Here is a 25,707-nt window from a genome sequence, read left to right as displayed (position 1 = left end):
ACGAACCAGATGCAAACTAACTCAGCTTAGAGCAGACCTGTGCATCTAGGTCATACGAAATTAGTACACTGTCCACAGCACCATCTTAACATTAATAACAAAAAATACTTGTAAAGGTTTTTTTGTCAGTAATAAATATCTCTATTCCATAGTCTATCTAAGAAATCATGAATTTTAATTATAATTTCTGAAAAAATACACGGTTTAAACTAGCAAAATCTTTCAAAGATGAGTTCTGACTGGATCACCTACACTGACTCAGGATTTTCCAAAAACAAACCAAACGATAGGTTTATTTAACCCCAATTAACTAAAATAAAGTTCTCAACTTTCAAGGAAACATAGTATGTCCACCTGTTGCCATGACAATGCCTTGCTCAGCACCACTTATCATGATGGAACTGCCAAGTACAGTCGATCTGTGTGTGTGTGTGTTTTATACATCACACGTAGGGAGCCAAACCTTGTAAGGAAGGAAAGACAAGGAGATGACAAGGCACCCTGATGAGCACGTTGGTCCAGGAGCAGAAAGAAGAAAACTTATATCCATCTGAGGGCATTAAATCCTTCTCACACGTCCTGGACATCCTATCTCACAATCGCACTTCTAAACATGGAACTCAAGTAAATGAAGCAACAGGAAAGCGAAAAAGAGTTAAATTAATTGGAGTATGTGCTAGTGAATAAACAGGAAAGTTTTTCTCAGACTATTTCATTATTTTACTTTCTTGCCTTTAAATGATCGTTTGAAGTGGAATCCAGACCCTGGTAAAGAGTAGAGATCCTGGGGCTTCCCTGGGGGCGTAGTGGTTGGGAGTCCGCCTGCCGATGCAGGGGACACAGGTTCGTGCCCCAGTCCGGGAAGATCCCACATGCCGCGGAGCGGCTGGGCCCGTGAGCCATGGCTGCTGAGCCTGCGCGCCCGGAGCCTGTGCTCCGCAACCGGAGAGGCCACAGCAGTGAGAGGCCCACGTACCGCAAAAAGAAAAAAAAAAGTAGAGCCTTCACCAGAATCTATGTGAGCCTCAAGGAAATACAAGAAACATCTTAATCACAACCAGGGGAATGCAATCAGCCAAATTCCAGAATGCAGGGAATTCTACAGCTTCACTACTCAAGGCATAGTTCAGGGACCAGCCACATCAGCATCACGTGGGCGCCTGTTAATAAACACATGGACTTCCAGGCCCCACCCCCATCTGCTGCACCAAAGCCTTTCATGAGATCTCCAAGTTACGCATATGCATAGATATGTTTAAGAATCTCTGCTCTATAGGACAAACAAAAGAAAACAAAAAGCTGAAACACAGACAGAAAGAGATGGAAAGGGGAGCCTAGAGATTCCAAGACTTTTCAGCTCATGGCTCTTAAAGCTCCTGTTTTGAGGTAGCACTTGCCACTTTCACTCATGTCCCCTGGACCAGAGAAGTCACTTGGCCGGAACCACCATGAATGGGTACATCCTGATATTCATTTAAAAAATAATTATGAGAAATATTGAAATGGCTTTTAATATTTAAATCTACGTTTGAGTTAATGACTAGAATGAATAATGTCAAAGTTTTTTGGTTAGGAAAATATATAAAATAAATTTAGTTTTTACAGAGCAGCATTGCTCATCGTTCTGTAAGTACCTATGTGAGGCAATGTGAAAGCTAACTGACTGGAGAATATTATTGGATAATTTTAAATGTCCCTGCGTAGAACCTCCATACAACGATTAAGTCCAACATTTTCTTTGAAATGGAAATTAACTGGTCTAAGAAAACGTATTTGTGGCACTGCTTGGTCCTAATGAAGGATTCGGGGGATGGTAGGTTTCTTGAAGGAAGTGGGATGGAGGGGGAAGAAGTGACCTTTGGCAAACACTACCTTCTCCCTAAGTGTAGTGGACTCGTCTGCAAAGAGGTGAGTAATAGCGGCCACTGTGCCCAGCTGGCAGAGTCGTCAGGTTCAAATGCAAGAATGGGTGTGAAAGTGACCTGTAAATTATAAAGCACCGGTCAAACATTTCATGCATTTTTTTTCCTTTTCTTTTTAAACCACAGAGGCAATATGGTCTAAAATCATGGACTGAGGAATCAGACAGGATATGTCTGTCTGCCAGCACCTCCCCCTGAGGATCTGGAACAGTGAGTACACATCTCATATTCCCAATTTCCTCTCGGTAAAGTGAAATGATACTCATCACGGTAGACTGTGTTATTGTCAACATGCCTGCTTTCCCTCCCTTCCTGTGTAGCCCCTGAAGGAGGATTAAAGAGCCACCCATTCATGGTGGTTCTGGCCAAGTGACTTCTCTGGTCCAGGGGACATGAGTGAAAGTGGCAAGTGCTACCTCAAAACAGAAGGTTTTTTTTTTTTTTGCGGTACGCGGGCCTCTCACTGTTGTGGAGCACAGGCTCCGGACGCACAGGCTCAGTGGCCATGGCTCACGGGCGCAGCCGCTCCGCGGCATGTGGGAACTTCCCGGCCCGGGGCTCGAACCCGTTTCCCCTGCATCGGCAGCGGACTCTCAACCACGGCACCACCAGGGAAGCCCAAAACAGGAGTTTTAAGAGCCGTGGGGTGATTCTGCCACCACTGTCCTCCCTATGCCACGAGTGGCAGCTTACCCAAACAGCGGCTGCTCCTCTGGTGTTCCAGAGTGTGGAGGATACAAGCTGGAGCAGCATCCAGTGTGCAGGTGAAGGAGAAAGAAAGCATTGCAGCCAGAGATTCGGGGAACCGTCTGTTGGCACTGCATCATCTAGTGAAAGCTAAGATACCTCTCCTCTGTGTAGACTGCAGTGAAGATTAAATGTGATTATGTATAGAGAATACCTGAAAAAAATAACACCTGCTATTGTCAATAAATGTTTGTGCCCTTCTCTCCACTAGCATTCATGAAGCTGATACTGTTGCTGAGAGCAGCTGCCCCAGCTGCCCCCACGTGCCCATCAAAAATCCAGACTAGTAAGAGTTTAGGCCCTTGTTTTAGGGACCTAACATTGACTGAGGCCTACTGCATGCTCAAAGTGTGCGAAATTTCGTTATTTCAGCCTAACAGTCCTGAGAGATTGGTTTTGTATTCTCTGCTTTACAAGGAATGTAATTTGTAATTTGGAAAAGTCGATGGCATATTGATGGATCTGGCAAGAGAAAAACGAAAACAGCCTTCAGTAGTTCCAGGATAAAATCTAAGTAAGAGAAACAAGAACTAACCAGTTTTTAATGAATCACGCGATAGGGTGAATTAAATAATTCATAATTAATATCAGTGTTGTGCTCAAATAATAATGTCTTTCATTAAACTGCAGGAGTGATGCCAAGAATGAAGACTGGTCAAAAGGAAGCAGGTAGGGGGCTTCCCTGGTGGCGCAGTGGTTGGGGGTCCGCCTGCCGATAAAGGGGACACGGGTTCGTGCCCTGGTCCGGGAAGATCCCACATGCCGCGGAGCGGCTGCGCCCGTGAGCCATGGCCGCCGAGGCTGCGCATCCGGGGCCTGTGCTCCGCAACGGGAGAGGCCACGACAGTGAGAGGCCCGTGTACCGCAAAAAAAAACGAAGCAGGTATGAACATGGATTTGCTGTGCGGTTCACACACACACACACACACACACACACACACACACACACACACACTCAAAAGTATGCACACATATGTGGCTCTCTGCATTTGCATCAATATGTAAGATCTTGTCTAATAAACCTAAGGCTAAAATAAGTAAATAAACAACATAAGCAAGTTGTACACATTTTCAGTACAGCAAAGTACAACTGGACAAGGGAACTGAGAAGTAAAGTTGCCCCCTCTGCCCCCAAGGGCTGCCTACTTCTTCACAGACACAGAAGCTTCAATCATCCATGTGGGGAACGGACTTTTGGATTAAACTCACGATTCGCTATAAGGGAGAGGGAAGGAAACAGAGCAGGAGTTGTGACCAGATCCAGGCCTGTGCTGAGATATGACAGCTCATGTCAGATAAGAAAGGTCATACGGCTTACTCCAAGTGACACAGCTAAGAATTATTAGAGCAAGGACCCAGGTCTGTATGCACAACGTGTGTGATCCATCCACGGAACACCTGGAAATAAAGGTTTCCGAAGGCAAGTACAGTGCAAACATTAAACTTGAAAACATGTTCTAATTCTCTTTAAAGAACATACTCTAGAGAAGCTTTTTTTCTTTTTCTAAAATGTCCAAAAGATTTAGATTATACAAGAAAATATTACAGAAAAACAAAACTGATTTTAAGAAAACGAATGGCCATAGTATAAACTGCCCAGTCTCAGGGCTTCCTAAGCAAGACTGTGGGACTAAAAAAAAAAAAAACTACAAAAAAAGATATTCTACAGGAAAAATAATTCACATACAATATTTCACTGTAATTCCCTTTCTGCTGGCCTTTCTTAGAAATCACTGTACATGTAATTAGGATGGGTCCATTTGAAAATGCTTACCGACCATCAAACTGTTTCAACAAGGCAGATAACACATCTGACATGCTAGTAGATTCAGAGTTTGGTCAACCTCAGCTGTACTTTCTAAAAGTTACTTTGGAATAAAATATAGCCATTTCCACGTTCTCATTTGCGTTGTTCCTGAAATCTCTTTTAGGCCTACAATGCATTTCTATGCCTAGACTTTGCTTTGAAGCTTACATTGACATGGCCTTGTCAATTCCAGCCTCTCCTGACTATGCGATACTTAAAATCCTTAATCCGATTTATCTAAAGCATCCAAAGTTACAAGATCATTTACATAAACGCTTAGGGTTGTTAAATGCGTATCTGGATTTTCTTAAAAGTTACCTTGGATTAACATACAATTGTAAAGATTAATAATTTTTAGCTTATGCAGTGAGAGAATCTGTCTGCCTGTCTGCTCTTTCCCGTGAATTTGTTCCACAGTCTTATACTACCTTTCTTGGAATAATTCTTAAAATAATTTTAAGCATTAATGTTAAGCATTTAATCTTCAACATCTGTGCCATTAGTATTATTTAAAATGTTTTTAAACAATTTAAACTATAGTGGAATCTTGGAAAACTTGCCTCTTGGTGTGAATGAGGAGACTCACAGGGGTGTTGAGTGGCCTTCTTCATCTTCAGGAAAATTCCGTTACCCACTCACCTGTTAACTTCTGGTGGTCACACTGAGATAACAGCTGGCTGTACAACCTCCAGCTGTTGCGTCCTACCATTTTAAACACGATGCTGGGCCTAGGCTTCCACTAAAATCATGAAAACAACAAGGCTTGGATACCCAGCAAACCGTATGGACTCGTTCATACTATTCTACTGAACCGGTGTTTGAGAAAAGCATATGGCAAAACAAGTGGACAGTTTCTGAAATGGAAATAAGCATTCTAGAGTTGGATTTTAACTGATGTGCAATCCAAAAAAAAAAAAAGCTAGAAAAGTTTTGATTATTTTTATTGTTACCTTTAGGTTGCCAAACACTTGCTACTTGAAAAGTTACTTTTCTGATCAAAGTTGTCATTTGTTCTTTTCTAGCAATATCCATCAGAATCCCAGTGTGGAGATAACTTACGAAGAGAGGAAACACTGGAGGTGCCCCGAAGAAACTGGTGTAAGCCGTCTTCATCTTCACTGGAGCTGACTATACTGTTCCTCATTTCCAGCATGGACAGCTGTGTGCAAAGGCTGAGCTGGTGGTCCAACTTTTGGACCGTCTATAAAGCAAAGTTGTAAGATTTCTGAGTGCCATGAGACTTAGATCACCTATTCCCTGTAAGTAACATTTACTTTTCCTTGAAATAGAAGACTATCCGGTACACGGTCAGTGCCCAATAAATGGTAGCTGTAATTTTTATTATAAGCTATTACTACAAATACATTAGGAAAAATGTAATATACTCAATAGCCTATTTATGAATCTGAAAAATAATAAGCACCAACCTAATTTGATAACCGCCTTCACCAAGATGACTCGAAGAGTACACACACCCATACTCATAGTCCCTGGAGAACAGTACTTATCACGGAAACAAGGTTTGCAAGTTCTCTTCTGTAATCATTTTAATTTCCTTCTAAGCAAATGTGGGGAAGTGGAGCTCAAACTGCAAATCGTTGGAGATCTAGACAGCTCTGAAATTCCTAACCGAATGGACGCAGGCTTCCATCCCATACCTCTCGTCACTTATGGGCGTTCTGGGAGGGTACCTGACCAGTAGAATGTGCAAGACTGGAAAACACAGGGTTAAAAAGCCAACCTCCCGCTTGCTGGCGCTGATCAGCCTTTATCAGTCTGCAACCTCCCCCTGCCCCTCCTTCCATGGCCTATACCACTGGCTAGTTCTTCCATTCATTTATCATCTTCCTTAGATTGCTTGAAAGACTCTTTATGAAGAGGTTAGCACCTCATCACCACAAATGGAGGTCCCTGACATTCACAGACACCTCACCAGGTCATGGAAAATATAATAATTGCATAATATTTCCTCACGCTTGAGAAATGATTCCCTGAAGGGTCTCTAAATTACAAGCATCCCCACTTCACTTAACATATGACTAATGAAGATTCAGGAAAATATATATTGCATAAAAGGAGATATACCTAACTATACGTATGTATTTAACAAAACAGACTCAGAAAAACACTTACTTTATCATTTAAGGTGGGATCATTCAATGAGTAGAGCTTATTTGTAATGTCTTTTCCTATAAGATACCTAAATATTTCATATAGGAAAGGCTCTGATTCCAGAAAGTAAGTTAATCTTTCTCTTGACCAGCATAAAAATCTACAGTTATCATCTGCAATAATGGTGACCTGCCAAAGAAACAGAGAGAAAAATGTGTATGAATTATGATGTTAGTAACTTGGGGGGAGGGAAGAGTAGAATAATTTAGTGGATATTATCATAGCAATGCTTTGTCATATTAGTTAAAATAAGATCCATACACACTCGCTTCTATAACTAAGTATAACATTACGTTTAAAACCAAGCAATCTGTAGACTAAATGAAAGCAAAGTCTTCAAGTTTTGTTGTTCTGTTTTGTGAGGTCTGGTGATAGAAGAATGGCCACCGTGTCAATAGTACTGCTACAGAGTGTGCTAGACTGATGTCTCAGTTGGATGTACAATTTATGGCTAAATATTTCTTTATATCCAGATAATTATACTAGAGAATGAGAAAGCAAACTCACGTGAATTGGTTTTAGGGCCCAGATGGTTACTGATAAATATGGCTAGTAAGGGTCCTTCTCTGGGTCCTTCTGTCATAGGTATTTCTTGAGTGTGACCTACCAAGGGTAGCCCACTGGGGACACACACAGAGATCCCCCCGTTAGCTCAGAACTGGGAAACCACACCTTTTCCTTAAGTGTTATTATATAGGAAAATGGGAAAGCATTGTAATTGCACTACACAGAATTTAAGTATTCCTTAAATACATCCTCTCTCCAGGGCAAGGGGCCACGCCCTCACTCCAAGTTCAGGGTCAGGACACCCTTCCTCCCACGCAGGTCCTTCTGTCAGCTTCACGTGGCACTCCTGTCACTGAACTCAAGCTCATCCGTGGTCCACTCTCTCTCCTGAGCACCCTGAGGGCAGGGACTGTGCATCTTCATACTGAATGCCTGGCTTCCAACACTGAGTGGCGCTCAGTGCAGGTTTACCGATGAAGAAATTAACATATGAACTCAAATACTGTTGAAGGCAAAAACCATTTTTACATCTTCAACATTAAACCCAATGCTTGTCCAAGTGGGAGGTTAATAAAGGTTTCTAAATTGACATGAAGTCATATCTGGGCTCAGAGCAAAGATTTCCAAAGGAGCTCTTTACCCTTGGTTAGTAAAAAAATTAAACACATTTCAGATGACAAGGAGGTATTTATGTCTACTAGGAGAGAAAACAGAAAACCCAGCTTCTCTCCTTATGTCAGTGGTTGAAATCTGACCTTTAGTAAATTAGAGGGTTTGGCTACAAAACGTGGGTCAGTGTTCCTAGAAAAATAAAGCTGCACTCATTTATTCTATTAAATAATATTAAATACATTAAACAATAAATCCCCCAAACCAAACACATTGGGATTTAAGAAATGCATCAGCAGCTCTATGGCTCCGTAAAACACTAAATTTCATTTATTCTTTCAACATACATTGTGAGGCTCGTACTTTATGCCAGACACGGTTCAAGGCACTGAGGTTACCATTGTGAACAAAAAAGCCAAGATCCTTGCCCTGTGATGCTTACATTCCAGTGGAGGAAGCCGATGAGGAATAAAGAAATGTGACAATCTCAGGTGGCAGTAAGTGTTTTGACAAATACAGAACAGGGGAAAATGGTAGAGAATGAGTAAGAAATGACAGGTACACATAATGCCGCTCACTTTAAGTATGTATTGTACTTTAACATTTAAGGTGCTTTTACATCTATCATGTAAGCAGGTCCTTAAAACTGCCTTTGAGGTAAGACGGCTAAGATTCTTCCTCATTTTCCAGATGCCAAATGAGAAGCACCAGGGGGCTTCCTTGCTGGCACAGAGGCTAAGAATCTGCCTGCTGATGCAGGGGACACGGGTTCGATCTCTGGTCCGGGAAGATCTAAGGAGCAACTAAGCCCGTGCGCCACAACTACTGAGCCTGCGCTCTAGAGCCCACAAGCCGCAACTACCAAGCCTGCGGGCCACAACTACTGAAGTCCGGGCGCCTAGAGCCTGTGCTCCGCAACAAGAGAAAGAAGCCACCGCAATGAGAAGCCCGCGCACTACAACAAAGAGTAGCCCATGCTCGCCGCAACCAGAGAAAGCCCGCGTGTAGCAACGAAGACCCAACGCGGCCATAAATAAGTAAATAAATAAATTTATAAATTTATAAAAAAACAAATGAGAAGCACCACAACACTTAGGCAGGTACACATGTTAATGAATGGTGGAGTGAGCACTGCTGACTTCTAGCCCAGGCATATTTTTCCACCAGGCCAAACCCTACCCAATGTGTCCTAGATTCATCAAGACAGTCACAGAGAAAGGCATTTGGTGAAGTGACCACAAGGCTGACTCACCATCAAGAATCCTGCATACAAAGAACAGCTGAACACGATGTCCTGAAGCCTCCATTCTAGTGGAGGAAGCTGATAATAAGTAAAGACATGTGACCAAGGGGAAAAAAAAGATTTAAGGAAGTATAAGGTCAAGTATAAGGTCAAGAGCCATATAAGCCAGTCCTGAGGAGTTCCCAGAGATAGTAGGAGATGGGCACGCAAACAGAAGGCAACCGAGTAACATTCTAGAGGAGTAATTAGAGAAAGTGAGCACCGGGCACACACAGTGGCCCAGTCTGGCACCCAAGTGTTAAAGAAAGGGTTAGGAATGTTGAGGTCCCTTCATTTTGCGCAGATGTCATCCATGCCTTTGGAAGATACAGTTCATGAACAGTGGGGGAAGAAGTTAAAAGAGGAGTCGGAAATCATCCAAGAAAAGAAGTCGTCGTTGCACTTAGGTGATGTATATGCATTTAACTTTTCTTCAACCATTTTAATAACCTCAAGTTGCCCTGAGGCAATACTTTCAAAATGATACTATAATTTGCTTAGCCACCATTTCCTATATTTTTTTAAATGTCTTTTAAAAATTGAAGTATAGTAGGGCTTCCCTGGTGGCGCAGTGGTTGGGAGTCCACCTGCCGATGCAGGGGACACGGGTTCGTGCCCCGGTCCGGGAAGATCCCACATGCCGCGGAGTGGCTGGGCCCGTGAGCCATGGCCGCTGGGCCTGCGCGTCCGGAGCCTGTGCTCCGCAACGGGAGAGACCACAACAGTGAGAGGCCCGCGTACCACAAAAAAAGAAAAAAAAAAAAAATTGAAGTATAGTTGATTTACAGTGTTTCAGGTATACAGCAAAGGGATTCATTTATACATATATATATATATATATATATATCTCCTTTTTCAGATTCTTTTCCATAATAGGTTATTACAACATATTGAATACAGTTCCTTGTGCTATATAGTAGGTCCTTGTTGTTTATCTGCTTTATATACAGTAGGAAGCCACTTATTTTATTGAAGTATAGTTGATTTACAATGTTAACTTCTGCTGTACAGCAAAGTGATTCAGTTATACATATACATTCTTTTTAAATATTCTTTTCCTTTATTGTTTATCATAGGATAGTGAATATAGTTCTCTGTGCTCTACAGTAGAACCTTGCTGCTTATCCATTCTATATATAATAGCTTACATCTACTCACCCCAGCCTCCCACTCCATCCCTCCCCCAACCCCCCTCCTGCTTGGCAACCACAAGTCTGTTCTCTGTCTGTGAGTCTGTTTCTGTTTCATAGATAGGTTCATTTGTGTCATATTTTAGATTCTGCATATAAGTGATATATGGTATTTGTCTTTCTCTTTCTGACTTCCTTCACTTAGTGTGATAATCTCTAGTTTCATTCATGTTGCTGGAAATGGCGTTATTTCATTATTTTTTATGACTGAGTAGTATTCGTTGTATATATGTACCACATCTTCTTTATCCATTCATCTGTTGATGGACATTTAGGTTGTTTCCATGTCTTGGCTATTGTGAATAGTGCTGCTATGAACATTAGGGTGCATGTATCTTTTTGAATTATAGTTTTGTCTGGATATATGCCCAGAATGGGACTGCTGGATCATATGGTTATTCTATTTTTAGTTTTCTAAGGAACCTCCATACTGTTTCCCACAGTGGCTGCACCAACTTACATTCCCACCAACAGTGTAGGAGGGTTCCCTTTTCTCCACACCCTCTCCAGCATTTGTTATTTATAGACTTTTTAATGGTGGCCATTCTGACCGGTGTAAGGTGGTACCTCATTATAGTTTTGATTTGCATTTCCCTAATAATTAACGATGTTGAACATCTTTTCATGTGCCTATTGGCCATCTGTATTTCTTCTTTGGAGAAATGTCTATTTAGGTCTTCTGCCCATTTTTCGATTGGGTTTTTTGCTGTTGTTGAGTTGTATGAGCTGTTTGTATATTTTGGAAATTAAGCCCTTGTCGGTCGCATCGTTTGCAAATATTTTCTCCCATTCCGTAGGTTGTCTTTTCAGTCTGTTTATGGTTTCCTTTGCTGTGCCAAAGCTTGTAAGTTTGATTAGGTGCCATTTGTTGATTTTTATTTTTATTTCTATTGCCTTGGGAGACTGACCTAAGAAAATATTGATACAATTTATGTCAGAGAATGTTTTGCCTATGATTTCTTCTAAGAGTCTTATGGTGGCATGTCCCATGTTTAAGTCTTTAAGCCATTTTGAGTTTATTTTTGTGTATGGTCAGAGGGTGTGTTCTGACTTCATTGATTTACATGCGACTAGGCAACCATTTCTTATTGATGGTGGAAAACGATTTTAAACCTGTTAAAATTATTATTCAATTTAAATGTAGTAACAATATTCAAATAGTAAGCTATACCTACAGTATGTATGAGTCTTACAAGTCCCTAAGAGCAGGCATTTAGCTGGAAGCAGGTAGTTAGCATATCGACTGAGGTCATTTCAGTGGATAGCTAATGCTTCATTACTGTCAAATAGATTTACTTAATGATTTCCTGTTACAACAGTCAAGTGAAACATATCTTTAATGAAGAGTTTTTATGATGCAATCTAGGAATTTTTAAAGCTTCCATGAAATACATTTGCTTCTTAGGTTATTAGGGTACCTCAGCAGTGCCATGCTTGAGTTCTTGTGAAGAATTTCACAGAAGAAATAAAAGCAAACACGGTAATGGAAGACACGAAAGAATTTCTCTCAGGTAGGGAATTAGACTAAGCGTTTGTAACCGGGTTTGCTGTGATTACCTCAAGGCGCTGGATCAGTCCCAAACCAATCCTACGCCCTCACATAATGAAAAGACCTTATCAAGGAAAAGAGCGTCGGAGGGAATTGCTGAATGTCCTGGAATGGGAATGGCAGTCTGACACTGTGACTGACTGACTGTCCTCAGGGGAGAATTTATTATTTTCTTTGTGTGCTGCACAAAGTTTCACACACCAGGAACATAAAAATGTCCTGGAGGTGGTCTGTTCAGCTAATTCTTACTGAGTTTTCATCTGCACTAAAACACAGCAGAGTCAAGACTGGCAGATTAAATCGCTTTGCTACTTAACCCAAAGATTTACTTAACACTAAGATAAGGTTTTATTTAAAAGCCAGTTATAACTCAGTGTTCGTTTATTTCACCAGAGCTTGGACATCTGCCTCCAAGACATTCTTCTTCCTTTAAAGTCAATAAAGGTTTGATTTTCAAGCTTCACAGCACAGGATGTGCTATTGACTATGGGAAGGCAACAGCGGGAGGTAAAATCCAAAAGAAAAATGGAAATGGCAAAGCTCGCTGGATATGAAACTGTACAAAGAAGAAACAAACACAAAAAACTACCTTTTGTGATAATGATACTCAAGATTCTCCAACAGTTCTAAGCAGCAGCTTGGGTCTGTAAGTACTAACACAGCACCTAGGAGGCAGCTGGAAGTTTAGAGTCGTTGTCCCAGCTCTGTCACTCTGCCGGTCATCATAATTACCGCACATTCCTGAACAACATTCACTGTGTAATCTCAAGGGACAGTCATCGGGTCCACTTGCTTCCTTTCCTCCTTTCACCCTACGGTAGAATTCAGTAGCACCCCTACCAAAGAATGAATTTAAAGAAAGAAAAATGCAAAGGAAGCGGCTCCTTGTCAGAACACTTGTAACTGTTCAGAGTTAGAGAAAAATGAGATTAGCAGGTAAAAAGGCATGTGGACGGAGACGTCTGGCCATTGACTCTCAGGTGTAAATGCCACTGGCACAGAGAGCGAAAAGTTGGTCCTGGGAGCACCTGCCAGTTTTCACTGCGAACTCGCTTCAGGAAGAGGCAATATACTCCTACACAGATGTGCAACAGCTATTTTTACTGTTGAGTATCTGCCAGTAGGAACATTTGGTAAATAATCAAAACAGAATCTTTCCCGAGGGCTTACTCTGATGGGAATCTGCTCCAGCTGTACAGGAGACAGTCTCGATGATGCCAGGGTAGGTTTTACCCACTGACCCATCAGGAAATGCCACACCAGACTCTATGCCGAGAAAAGCTGACTAGTCTTCAGAAAGACTGAATAAATAGCTTTCACTCAGCTAAGGTACCTCGAGTTTGGTCATGTTTTTAGAAACATGAGGAACATTTCTCAACTACCGAATCCCAATCCCTAGTCCCCAAGAAGAAAAAGAACTGTGACCAGTGGCAGAAATGCCTTTCTTGTTGTTAATTTAATTATAACTATAACATAATTTGAAGTCCGGTGGAAAAGACAGTACATGTTATATCCCAGGGGCTATGTGCTTCTGGAAACAGAGGAGGTTCAGTTCCCACTTTTTCCCCAAATGCCAGTCTCTTCAGGATTATACGAAACTGAGCTATTGTGTAAAACCACTTGCTACTATAAAGAGAGAAATGGATGCAGCAGATAAATGTTGGGTTTTTTTTTTTTTTTTTTTTTTTTTTTTTTTTTTTTTTTTTTTTTGCGGTACGCGGGCCTCTCACTGTTGTGGCCTCTCCCGTTACGGAGCACAGGCTCCAGACACGTAGGCTCAGCGGCCATGGCCCACGGGCCCAGCCGCTCCGCGGCATGTGGGATCCTCCCGGACCGGGGCATGAACCTGTGTCCCCTGCATCGGCAGGCGGACTCCCAACCACTGCGCCACCAGGGAAGCCCAAATGTTGGGTTTTGGAAGAAGAAATTGTAAGGTGGTCAGAGGAAAGAGGGAGAGAGAAAAGAAGTGGCCCTGTGCCAGTTTGTAGATGGTGGTGATTAAAGATACTATAAGAATAAACCTCAGTGCAGAGCTGACCCTTGAAAACGCAAGGGAAAGTGTAAATGAGGGGAGACAGGGTACAGCAGCTGCTTTCTCCTCTATCTTAAGCTCAGTGTGCTTGCAGCCAGCACTGCAGCCAGGTGGTAAATTTATATGAGACCTTCTAGTAAATGCACATAACTTTAACCAGATATGTGGTTACTCAGGCCAGTTACTCAGGCAAGGTAGGAGCAGGGCAGGCCTGACACCATTGTAAATAAACTTAAGTAATGTCTGTGAATGTGCCCTTTTATCTCCATGTGGCATCCCAAATTGTGTGGCATTTCAGAATAAGACTCAAAGATAAGATTCTGTCATCAAGAAACACTGATTTTTTTCCTCCCTCAGGTGATAGCATCCCCTTCTATTCCATTTCCTACCTAAATACATTTACCCTCTGGCTCATAAGAAAACCTGTTCTCAGGATATTTCCTTACTTCTGTTTATCTAGAGACTGAGACTAAAGGAAACTCTCACCCATTTTCTTGGTTACTCTCCTAACAATAATGAGGGGAATAAAAAAGGAGAGCTGGACACTCGCAGAAAGAAGCAGAACAAAGTGTCACATAATGGAGTACTTTTTTTAAGATACAAAAAAGAATCAGGCTAAGTAGTCATGTTCAAATTATTGTAATTGTGAAGAACTTCATTCTTTGCCCTTAAACATATTCATTAAATTTAAAAGAGTAAAGTGGTTACAGTTTTTTTTCATAAGGATTAACAAAGTAGGTTCTCTAGGGCAAAGTCAGTTTTCTGTTTTTCCCCAATAAAAGTAACCAATTACATGTTTTAAGAACACTGATTATCTATAATTGACATTTTCCTTTTTTCTCATAACAAGAGCATTAGATGTTCTCTGTGGAGAAATCATAAAACTTCAAATAAGCAAAAAGGAAGAACACAAAAAAGCAATCAAACTCACAACCCAGAAATAACAGTGTTAACACAATGGCTAAATCAGGTTAGATCTTTCTAGACCTCTTCCTGTGTACATATACACACTACTTTAAGGTTTACAAAAATGGGGTCATACTATATGTTCCGTATGGTAATCTCTTCTTTCAGTAAATCATGGCCACTTTCCCATCCATATCCTTTGGATTTTGAATGAGACATTAACTAGTTTCAATCTTCTTAAAAATCATGCCAAAACATACCTGGAATTTTTCACCTTTGTGCATCTGGGTTGATCTAAATTCAGGAGAATCTATAAAGGCACAGGGGTAAATATTATGCAGAAAATGTCCTCGATAGGAGACCTTCATTCTGATAACAGAAATTAGTGTTAATAAATGCATAATAATCCACACATAATGTGACAAGCCTTAAAATCTCCATAATCTTATGGGTTTGTATTTTGTAAAATTTTAAAGACCCCCCCCCACAGGTGACTGACATAATTAAAAAGCCCTTCCTGAGGCACAAGTATTAATTTCAAAATAAATTTCACCAACAACAAGGGAAAAAAGACATGTATTGAAGAAGATATGTGCCTTCCAATGGTTATCATTGCTGTTATAGCTGGAGTGACCATATAATTAATTACTCAAACTGGGACACTTTTGAGAGGGAACAGACACTGGCTGTCTCCCCAGGAGACTGATATTCCTAGAAGTTGTATTTCTGTGATGTTCAAAAAAATTAAGCAAGTCACCTCTGAGATACGCATAAGCTCCTTAAATTTTAACACCCAATTTAAACCTATTACAATTCTGCCTCGTTAAATTTAAATAAAACTTCCCAAAAAGTTGAAAACTTCACAAATGAAAACACTGACATCAACAAGATTCACAGCAATAAATTCTACATAATTTTACCATGTTGCTCTGTAATATTCTAAAATGCAGTTGTCTGATGAAAATTCACCACCAACCAGCTCTGTGATCACTTCCTTCATTGGTCGGCAACATTTCCTTTCATTCATTTCCTACCCAGAAGCCAGAAGAGGATTCCAGGCAAACGAAGCATTTCGATTTCCACAGAGCACTTACTTTCCCTTCAGGAGAATACTCAGACGGTCGTCAACTGAGGTTATATCCTCTGCAGCATAGGTCTCGCCCTTTTTCAATGTTTGGATCATGCAAAACTGTCCAGTTAATCTTCTGAACAAATCTGGAGGCACACGGAGTGGTTCAAACAATCGCTGGTAGATGCTTTTGAGTTCCTTTTCGATTTTTACCTGAAAGGCAGCAGTGACCAGATACCACACTAACGCAGCAACACCAAAACATTGGCTTCTGTGGTCTAAATAGGGATTTTTGAGAATAAACAAATCTGCAGTGGATGCCATCACCCTTCTGTGTGTTGGTCAGTGGAATCTGACACAGAAGAGTAAGTGGTGATGTAAATTTAGACGCTGAAAGGGCACTTTTGCAGTTAAACTGAACCCTGTGAGCATATGGTGAAGATCTGCACCATTGATTACATCTCTTTCTATGCGCTACCAAGCAACCGCAGAGGTTTCGAATGCTGTCACAACATTCACCTTGCCAATCTTAGCATTTCCTATAAACAACGTAAAACCTTTTCATTTTTAGAATACTTTTGTTTCACAGAAGGAAATTACACTAACTTTGAAATATTACAGCAAGAAAATAAGTACATAGATTAGGAATCAACTTGGAAACAAATTTATGAAGATACATACATTAAACATTTTTTCTATATATAATTATTATCTAATGAGTTAATATAGGAAAGCAAACATCCACAGCTGCAACTGCTGCTTCTCATTTATTCTGGAGCAAAATGAAGAGTAAAAAAGTTTCCATGTAGTAGTCTCATCCTGAGCTACCATAATCTCGGTAGAATAGAGAACCCACTGGCCAGTAAGGCTGGATGCTAGAGGGAGGGAAAGCAAAATGGCTCAATCACCTCTGCTGTCAGACTATTCAAGGCCTGGGTCAAGCCCCGTCTTTGCACCCAGCATTAGTCTGGGAAATCTGTACAGCATGTGAATGAACTTTGGGGTTCAAATGATCATCCATCTCAATGAAATCTACGGCAGCCACACCATGAAGCTTACAGACGCAGATGACCAGGGCTGCTCAGATGTCACTGCAGCCTTTGCAATGCTCTCACTTGTCCTGCTGTTTCATTTTAACGAAGTACTAGCATTTATATTTTTCAAAAAGGTAGGTTTATTGTCAGAGAAGAAACGAAAGCACAGATACTAAGTGATTTACTTACCTGGTGCTACCATCACATCAGCAACTTCTGAATCTTATGTTCAGAACTTGGGGTTCTAGTAAGTTCTGATATTCAGAAGCTGAAATCCTTATCATTATTATCATCTACCTTCTCCACTCCACAGCTCTCATGATGAGTGTTTAAAATAATTCACAAATCTGTCTCACTTCCGGCATGCACACTAGCCAATGTGGCACAGCAATGAACATGCAAACTGAAAAACTGACTCATATTCATAATCTGCTCGTCCTGCAAGTCTTAGCTCAAGTCCCAATTCCTTCATGAAGCCCTCTTAATTCTTCTCTTTGAAAGCATCCACTTATCAAATGTTTTCTTGAGCACCAGTTAAGTGCTAACCATGCTTGGCAGGAACCGGGAATACAACAGTAATTGTGGTAGATGATATTATTGTTTCCAGCTATTTGCTGCTTCCACCCCCGTGAGAGGATCATATATCCTCTTATCCTATCCTACTCCCACATCATCAGGCTTGGTCATGTCATTTGCTTTGGCCAGTGAAATGGGAGCAGAAGTTTTAAGAAACATTGGGTGTTTCTTTTGTTCCCTTATATTTTTCTCTCTGCCATGAGAATGCATGTCCAAATAGAACCTGCTGCTTCAGCAGAGACCCTGAAATGAAGAAGACACATGGAATAGAATCACAGCTGCCACAATCCATATATTAGGTTGGTAAGGAAAAAAACCTGTTGCTGTTGTAAGGCACTGAGACTATCGGATTGTTTGTTACACAGCATAATGTAGTGAAAACTGACTAATACAGTACGCAAAACAGACTGGGTTACGATGTTTGAGGAGATGACAGTCTAGTGGAATGCCTATTACATATATCACCTGTATCATCAAAATTATAATTTCCTATGAATTATCTTGTTTTCTAATAGTTTTCTATGTGCATGTCTGGCCTTGAACATAAGATTAGAGCAAGCAGGTTATCTTTTACTTTACTGAATATTTGTATGTGCTTTGGACAGTCAACAAACAGCTGTGGAGTGGTTTCTAGGAGCCATGCTATTTTCCTATTCTGTTTACATCTGTTCTTGGTATGACCAAGGAAATACAACAAGGAGTGGAGAAGAAAAAGTTAAAGACTAGTGTTTTCATAACAACTCACCAAAAATGGTGATTTCCTTAAATGAGTATTTTGGACATAAGAAAAAAAACAGCTATTACATTTTTAAAAATAGCATAAGCTATTTGTAAATCATTAGCAAGTTCACGGAAGTTGTCTCTGAGCACTTAATTTTATAACAAGGCAAAGATTTTCCAGAGTGACATTTGAATATCAATAGGCAAAATAAATAATGAAGTTAGATGACTAAAAAGAGAGAATACTGTCATGTTCTCTCATGTCTAAATTGCCCTAATGATTAAAGCCGTTTTAAAAACTCGTCGGTAGAACAAATTTCGTGGTGCTCAAATATTTCACTTTCAGAAAGAAAGTGAAAGTCTTAGAAAGACTTTCATAGAAAGTCTCATCTTCAGAAAAATGATATTAAAGGGCCTAAAGATGTTAAATGCTCATTCTCAGGTCTGAACAAAGTACTTGAAAAGCAACAGCTTTAAAATCTCTTCTTTATTAATTAATTGTTAGTAATTACCGGTCTTTTCTTGTACAAAAGATATGAAAGATGCAAAACGTTGATCCCCAGGAACACCGAGTTCCAGATCATGATATCCAAGGCACATCGGTAGAGAGTGGCCCAGACGATGTAAAGGGTACATCCTGTTGAATAATGAAGTGGGCATGTTAGGTGTCTAGAGTAGCTTCAGCATGTAGCTTAATACATTTGTCATCCTCCATGTATAAAATAAACCAAATGCATCTTAGAAATACCTAAGACAAATATCACATGAAGTTACATTTTGGTTTTTGTTTGATTACCAAAACAAACGAAACCAAAACACACTTTGTTGCAGAAAACTTGTAAAGTATAAAAACCATTTTTTAAAGGAGGAAAAACAACTTCATAATTCTACTACTTAAAGACAACCACTATTGATATTTAATACTTCCTCACAGTCTTTATGTATTTTTACCTGATGGCAAACCTAATGAATTCACAATTTAAAACCTATTCTTGGGCTTCCCTGGTGGCGCAGCGGTTGAGAGTCCGCCTGCCAATGCAGGGGACACGGGTTCGTGCCCTGGTCCGGGAAGATCCCACATGCCGCGGAGCGGCTAGGCCCGTGAGCCATGGCCACTGAACCTGTGCGTCCACAGCCTCTGCTCCGCAACAGGAGAGGCCACAACAGTGAGAGGCCGGTGTACAGCAAAAAAAAAAAAAAAAAAAAAAAAAAAAAACGTATTCTTTTACTTATTGCAGTGATTTTCCCATTTCATTAAAACTCTTCGTATACATAGTTTTTAATGACTGTAATTAATTAAACCGTAATTTACTTAACTATCTCCCTACTGGTAGACGGGTGACATGTTTTGGCTGTAATTTTTGATAAGTAGCAAAAACAGCTTTATACATAAAAATGTATCTGTTCTTGTGACTGCTTGCTTAGTTAGGGTGGATCACCTGCCAGTAAGCCAGGGGAATAACTTTATAGGTTTTGACGACACTAAAGAACTGTTTTCTAAGGGGTTTGTGCAAATCTGCAGTTTCTTTTGATCAGTTTTATGATGGGAGAATCAATATATATTTTAAATTTAAAGTAAAATTATCAATATCAATTATCAACACAAATATATCAACAGCACATATGCACATAAAAACTAAATCTCCCATTTAAAAAAGTTATTCATTTGCAATTTTAAAATTTCACCGGAATGATTTGGGGCACCTGAATAATAGCCCAAAATATAAAAAATTTAAGGTTCTTTAGGTAATATTGCGTAGCAAATATTGAAGACATGTAAAATCTTATTACTTAAAGGAGACAGGGTAACATAATGGAAGGACTGACTGAGAAGCTGGAGAACCTGAATTATAGTCCTGGTTTGACCACTTTTTCCTGGTCTTAATTTTGGATGAGTCATTTAACTTCTCCAAGGCCTCAGTTTCTTTGTTTATCAAGTGTTGGACTAGGTGATCTCCCTTGGTCTGTTCCACCTCCAAAACTCTGTCTTAAAAGTCATAATTAGCTTTTGCTTTTTACAGGGTGTGGTTTTATTTTTTCACTCAGTACTCTGCTCCTCCTGCTGTAATCCCTACCTGACTCAGAGGTAACAGCCACAGAAGTCCTACAAGCTACCTTCTAGCTACTCTTCTACCACCTTCTTTGACCCTTTCTTGTCATCTGTCATATATTTCAGGCACAATGAGCTACTCTTCGTTCTCCCTCAACATGCTGAATCTCCCTCTCCTCTGTGCCTTTTACCTGGATACCATACACACTCACACTCAGAGAAATCCTCATCTTCCCAAAACCAGCTCCAAAGTTGTCTCTTCAGTGGACCCTGGTCTGCCTTTCTGCTGAGCCCATCATGGAGTCCATTTCTCCCTGGCACTGGGTGCACACCTGCATCACAGCATCTGATCTGTCCTATGTGACCGCCCATCTGTTTCTCTCCAGCCCCCAAGAGTGTCTTTCTCAAGGATGGGGACTGCATTTGTCAATTTCTGTTTGACATATTACAGGTGCTCAAAAATGACCTGAATAAATGAATCACCAGGGACATAATCACACAGAGAGTAATCTGTCAAGGATCACTGGCTAAAATAGTAAAGTTGATTGTTTTAGTATTTTGATGTGGATTAATTTAACGTGCTTCATCAGGGTTAACAGAGCACACCACCCCCCAAATTTTACTTGAACTATTTTGTCTGGGTAACTGTTTTTGTTCCCAGTGTTGCTTTACTTGCTGCAGCAAGTAAATGCCTATTCAAATAATGATAGTTAAAACTATAGAGTACTTACGATGTGCCAGACACTACTGTAAGTCAGATATCACACTCACACTCACCGAATTCTTACAACCCCAGGAGGTGGTATTTTTACCCTTATTTGACACGTGGGGAAACTGAGGTATAGAAAGTTTATTGACCCAGTTACGCAGTTAACAAGTATGTAAATCCTTTGAAACCCCCAATACAAAGTCCATCTGATGCAAGTTATAGAAAAGTTACATAAAGTCTCAGTTAGGTATCTTACCTATAGTTAACATCCCCCTAAGAAGTATCATATGAAGGTGAAGAGTAGTTGGAATAACCAACCCAATTGCAAAAAAAATATTCGCTACATGAAAAACTAGATGATGTATCTCTTTCCAGTTTTCACAAGTGGTCTCATTGGAAGGCACAGGTAGGATAGTTTCTAACTCAGGTGTAAAACCTATTGCAGTTGATTCTGCCAATGGGCTGGACTTGGTATAATTCATCTTGAAAATTCCTATAAAAACAAATAAACAAAAGGACAATCAAAAAATGACAGCTGTATCTTATCACCCCTATGCGTGTTATACCAAAATTATTTCTGAGAACTAAATGTTGGTAAATAGACTTCTCTGGTGGTTATGAATTAGACAGACCTAGGTTCAAATCCCAGCTCTGTCACATATTAAATGTATCTATTTCCTTATCTGTTAAATGATGATAATACCTCATTGACTTTATGAGGAAATGAAATATATAAAATACTTAGCATAGTGCACAATTATTCTCTGATATATATATATATAATCACTCCATATATCTATATGTTTGTATCTAAACATACTTGGAGGGGGAGAGAGAAATGAGGGAATTAACTAGTCTAAAAGACAATCACCAATGTTCATAAACCATAGCTATTACAGTTATTTAGTATAGCTTTCTATCATACTCGCACTAGTGACACTGAATCCAAACACAGGAAAAATAACTAGAAAAAATGATTTTTTTAATACCTTCAAAAAATTAACACCTTACTATTTACTATTTGAAGGCTTAGGATATTTGGAAGGCTTTAATTTCATACTCTTGTTAAATCACTAGAGCGTACATATATACATTCTAAATTATCATATATGACATAATAAATATATTACTATAATCATTTATATGTACAGAGAGAGTGTTAACATTTACTCCTTTAACTGTCTAAAGATTTACTTTCCCATTAAAATTCTAGTTGGTTGCATCTCACAAATTGAAAAATAGTAAACTTCCAGGTTCCTTATATGGAAGATGGGTCATGAGTATACATTTGACTATTTAATATTAGAATCTGTAGCAAATACATTTCAAAGAACATACATTTTACACATGCTTACATAAACCTTAACACAAAAGGGCACTATTTCCTTACTATATGACCTGTCCTCTCTGGTACTTAAAAAACTCTTTCTATTGTTAATTATACAAATTGGTCCCTGGCAAAAACTATGTAGATTTACAGAATATGTGAATTGTTCTGTTTCGGGCAAAGAATTCCCAATGGGGACCCAAAGTATGTTTAAATTTAATTTAGAAATATGATTTTCTTTCCAAATAAGGTTACACAATAAGCCATATTTTTCCATTTTTTTTCTTTTCATCCATCACACTAAAATGAAGGTTTTAGGTGGTAGAATCAATTGGTATCAGGTTGGGCATTTTGAAAGGATGTTAATAAATAAATGTGAAAGAATTCCACATCTCTTAAGATGATAGAAACCTATACATGCCTAAATTTACAAACTGTGAATGAAATGATCAAGTCAATTAAAGATCTCTTCCCATAATTCTAGAACAGTTCATACATATGAGAAATAGTTGACTTAGATATTGATTTGCTGCAAAAAGGAAAGAAATCATTGAAATTCAACTACTTTCCAAATTTTATTTTATTGAAGTACAGGTGATGTACAATATTATACAAGTTACAGGTGTATGATATGGTGATTCACAATTTTTAAAGGTTACACTCCATTTATAGTTATTATAAAGTATTGGCTGTATTCCCTGTGTTGTACAATATATACTTGTAGCTTATTTCATACATAATAGGTTGTACCTCTTAATCCTCTACCTTCCAAATGTTTGGCTCAATAAAAATACAAACCTATTAGGATGGGGGGAGGAATCATTATTTTAATAACTCAATTTATACAAAGTTTGCTTTCAAGAACCAAATCAGAATTAATCTCATAAGTTTGTCAAGACGGAAAATGATATTAAATGTCCTCTATCACTCATGATGTCAATATCAGCTTATGCATTAGTATTACCTAAGCTAAAAATAACTGCCATTTCTACTGCACTTTAGAATGTGTTTTCATTCCCATTGTCCCATTTGTTCCCCTAACTAACCTGTGTTCTCTACGAGACAGGGACAAAGTCATATTCACCTAAGTATATCCAAGGCCTTTTCTCTGTAGAGAATGCCAGAGGTGAAAGCCATATGGAAGGTACACAGAAATGACAGACATTTTTAGAAATTACTTTTCTGTCTCCCCAAACCTCAGTAGTAAAGATAGGGGAGTGCCAAGCCTGCCTGAGGCTGGGAGAGTCAGGTTCTATACTACAAGCGCCAGGGAGCCACATAAGCCAGGGAAAGTCACTTCTGCTCCTTGGGTTGGCTTCTTACTGGGAATTGAGACAACTGGACTAGATGGTCTTTGAAACCCCTTCAAGTTTTAATAGTCTGTGGCTCTAACAGATATTTATATAGTCAGTTAAGTAATACATATTCCCCCTCACATCCACCTGATTACACCTGTACTGCCAACTAATTCACTGTAATTCAATTTCAGGCTTTTAAAATTTCTCCAACTGGCACTGAAAGTACCAATTTCTGGTCAAGAGAAATGACAGGAAAACTATGATCTACTAACCCAAGAACCAAGGACACGGTGAAAAGAATTTTTAAAAGGTGAGATAATCCTACAACATATTTTGATGCACCACACCTTGTTAAAAATATATGTATAGTCCATATATTTATTTAATTTTCTATATTCAATATATATTGTAGAGTAATTAACATTATTTATTATACATAATTTATTTTATTTGTATGTTTATATGTCTATTATTTATCTAGGGATACTTATCTATATGTCTCTTTTGAAATGCCAGTAACCTACTGTCAATAAATATGGATCGGATCTTGCCAATAAATATGGAAACCTCTTGCTTGCCAAAGGTTTCAGCTTCCTTTGACCACTACTTAATAGATTTATGTGGCTTGCACTGAACTATCCTTATACAGAGAATGAATGAGTCTAACGAGGAATATTAGACTGGTAAATTGGTGAACGTTCAGGTTAATTTTGACTAAATCAAGAGAAATTTTCTTTTTCCTCCGAGTCTGATTTCTTAAATTACCTGTTCTAGTTAAGGCCTGTTTATCTATTGCTTTTCAGGTAGGTGTGTGCAGGGCTAAATAGCTAAATGGTGAAACTAACATTAATCCTTCACCAAACTACGCAAATGAAGACGATAACAGCAGCGAGCAAAAGTCACGCTCATAGACTAGCGCAATTCATTCCGTGATTCTAACTGAACCTTCGTTTATCTTCGGAATGACAAGGGCACTATGTTGCTAAGAGTCTTTTCGTACTTATTCTTGCTCCAAAGCCAGCAGTTTCTGAGACTTATCTGGCCAACAACACGTTTCCCAAAGCCTCAGAAACGAGGGCGCGGGTAGATCTCGGTTTCCCCAGCCATCTGCTCTCCCCAGGCGCCCAGCTCACCTCGCTCCTTAAAGAGGGAAGGTCTGTGTCAACTGGTCTTGATCCGAGGCTCTCGGGCCACGACGGGTGTGCAGTGAGCGCCCTGACCCACCTCGCATTCGCAGCGCGAGGCCAGAGCGCGCGACCCGGTGAGCCCGGCTGCGCGCTGCCTCCGCGTGGGACCCGGAGGCCCTACAGGGGGCGAGGAGGAGCCGTAGTGGGTTCGCGGGCCCGGAGCCCTGTGAACCTCTCGTGGAGGGGAGAAGCCGAGCTCACCTAGAGCTTGCGGGCAGCAGAGCGCGGGAACCGGCACCCGATGCGGTCCAAGCGCCCGAGGACGCTGGCGCTGCCAGACCCGAGTGGCGGCAGTTGACATCTGAGGGTCTGTGACCGCGACGCCCAGACCCAGGGTGAAGGGCGGCTTCCAAGGACAGCGAACCCCGCGAGGGCGCGGCCAGCGAGGAGAGGGCGGGGTTCCCGGCGGCCGGGGAACCGAGAACAGGCAGCCGCCGCCCGGGAGGGCAAAGTTGCTCCCAGTTGAGCAGGGATCCAACTTTCGCTTCCCGATTTAGCCGCGGGAGCTCGAGGCTGCAAATAGCCGGGCGCGTTGTGGGAGCCCGCGGCCGCTGCGCCTCCCGCTCCTTACCTGGCTCGTCCCTGGAGCGGAGCCCGGTTGGTGCTGGCCAAAGTTTGGGGCGGTAGCGGCGGGGCGCAGGGGACACGGACGCGAAGGCTCGACGGGACCCCGACGCGAAAGCCTCGGCCGATCGGCGGGTCGGGAGGCTGCTCGGCCGCTGCCGGGTCTCCGCGTCCGCAGCGGCTTTGACTAAAATAGGCATCACGGCAGCTGCGGCCGGGGCTGGGGCCGCACAGCGCACGCGCCCAGCGTCCCGGCGCCCCCCGGCGGGCGGAGTCCCGGGCCTCGGCCAGGACTCCCCGCCCCGCTGCTCCAAGTCCGCCGCCGCGTCTGCACAAGCGTGGTCCCGTTTGAAGCACCCGCTTCTTTCTTTCCTGGTTTTCCTCTCTACTTCTCGGTTCTGTCCTAGTTTGGGCACGAGTGGGAGACGGGCAACAACTTGGGGCCAGCGG

The 25,707-nt window shown here is 40.8% G+C and overlaps 1 protein-coding gene across 6 annotated transcripts in view; it reads right to left on the bottom strand.

Moving 5' to 3' along the window:
- BVES (blood vessel epicardial substance) overlaps positions 1-25,505 on the bottom strand; it is a 42,543-nt gene extending 17,038 nt beyond the window's left edge. For 2 of the 6 annotated variants that reach the window (XM_032651843.1, XM_032651844.1), the window contains exons 1-7: positions 25,265-25,505; positions 21,138-21,374; positions 18,635-18,759; positions 15,818-16,005; positions 14,984-15,092; positions 6,610-6,777; positions 5,536-5,677 (exon numbers count right to left, since the gene is read on the bottom strand). In XM_032651843.1, the coding sequence (XP_032507734.1) occupies positions 5,536-5,677; positions 6,610-6,777; positions 14,984-15,092; positions 15,818-16,005; positions 18,635-18,759; positions 21,138-21,374; positions 25,265-25,457 (1,162 nt within the window). In that variant the 5' untranslated portion in view covers positions 25,458-25,505. Of the gene's footprint in view, positions 1-5,535; positions 5,678-6,609; positions 6,778-14,983; positions 15,093-15,817; positions 16,006-18,634; positions 18,760-21,137; positions 21,375-24,639; positions 24,786-25,264 lie in introns of those variants that run through there. The other 4 variants (XM_032651845.1, XM_032651846.1, XM_032651842.1 and 1 more) reach the window with 4 other exon arrangements.
- Between the last annotated feature and the right edge of the window lie 202 nt (positions 25,506-25,707).

This window comes from Phocoena sinus, chromosome 12, assembly GCF_008692025.1.
Source record: "Phocoena sinus isolate mPhoSin1 chromosome 12, mPhoSin1.pri, whole genome shotgun sequence".
Taxonomy (NCBI): domain Eukaryota; kingdom Metazoa; phylum Chordata; class Mammalia; order Artiodactyla; family Phocoenidae; genus Phocoena; species Phocoena sinus.
The sequence above is the reverse complement of the archived record's forward strand: the minus strand, read 5'-3'. Positions and strand labels throughout refer to the sequence as shown.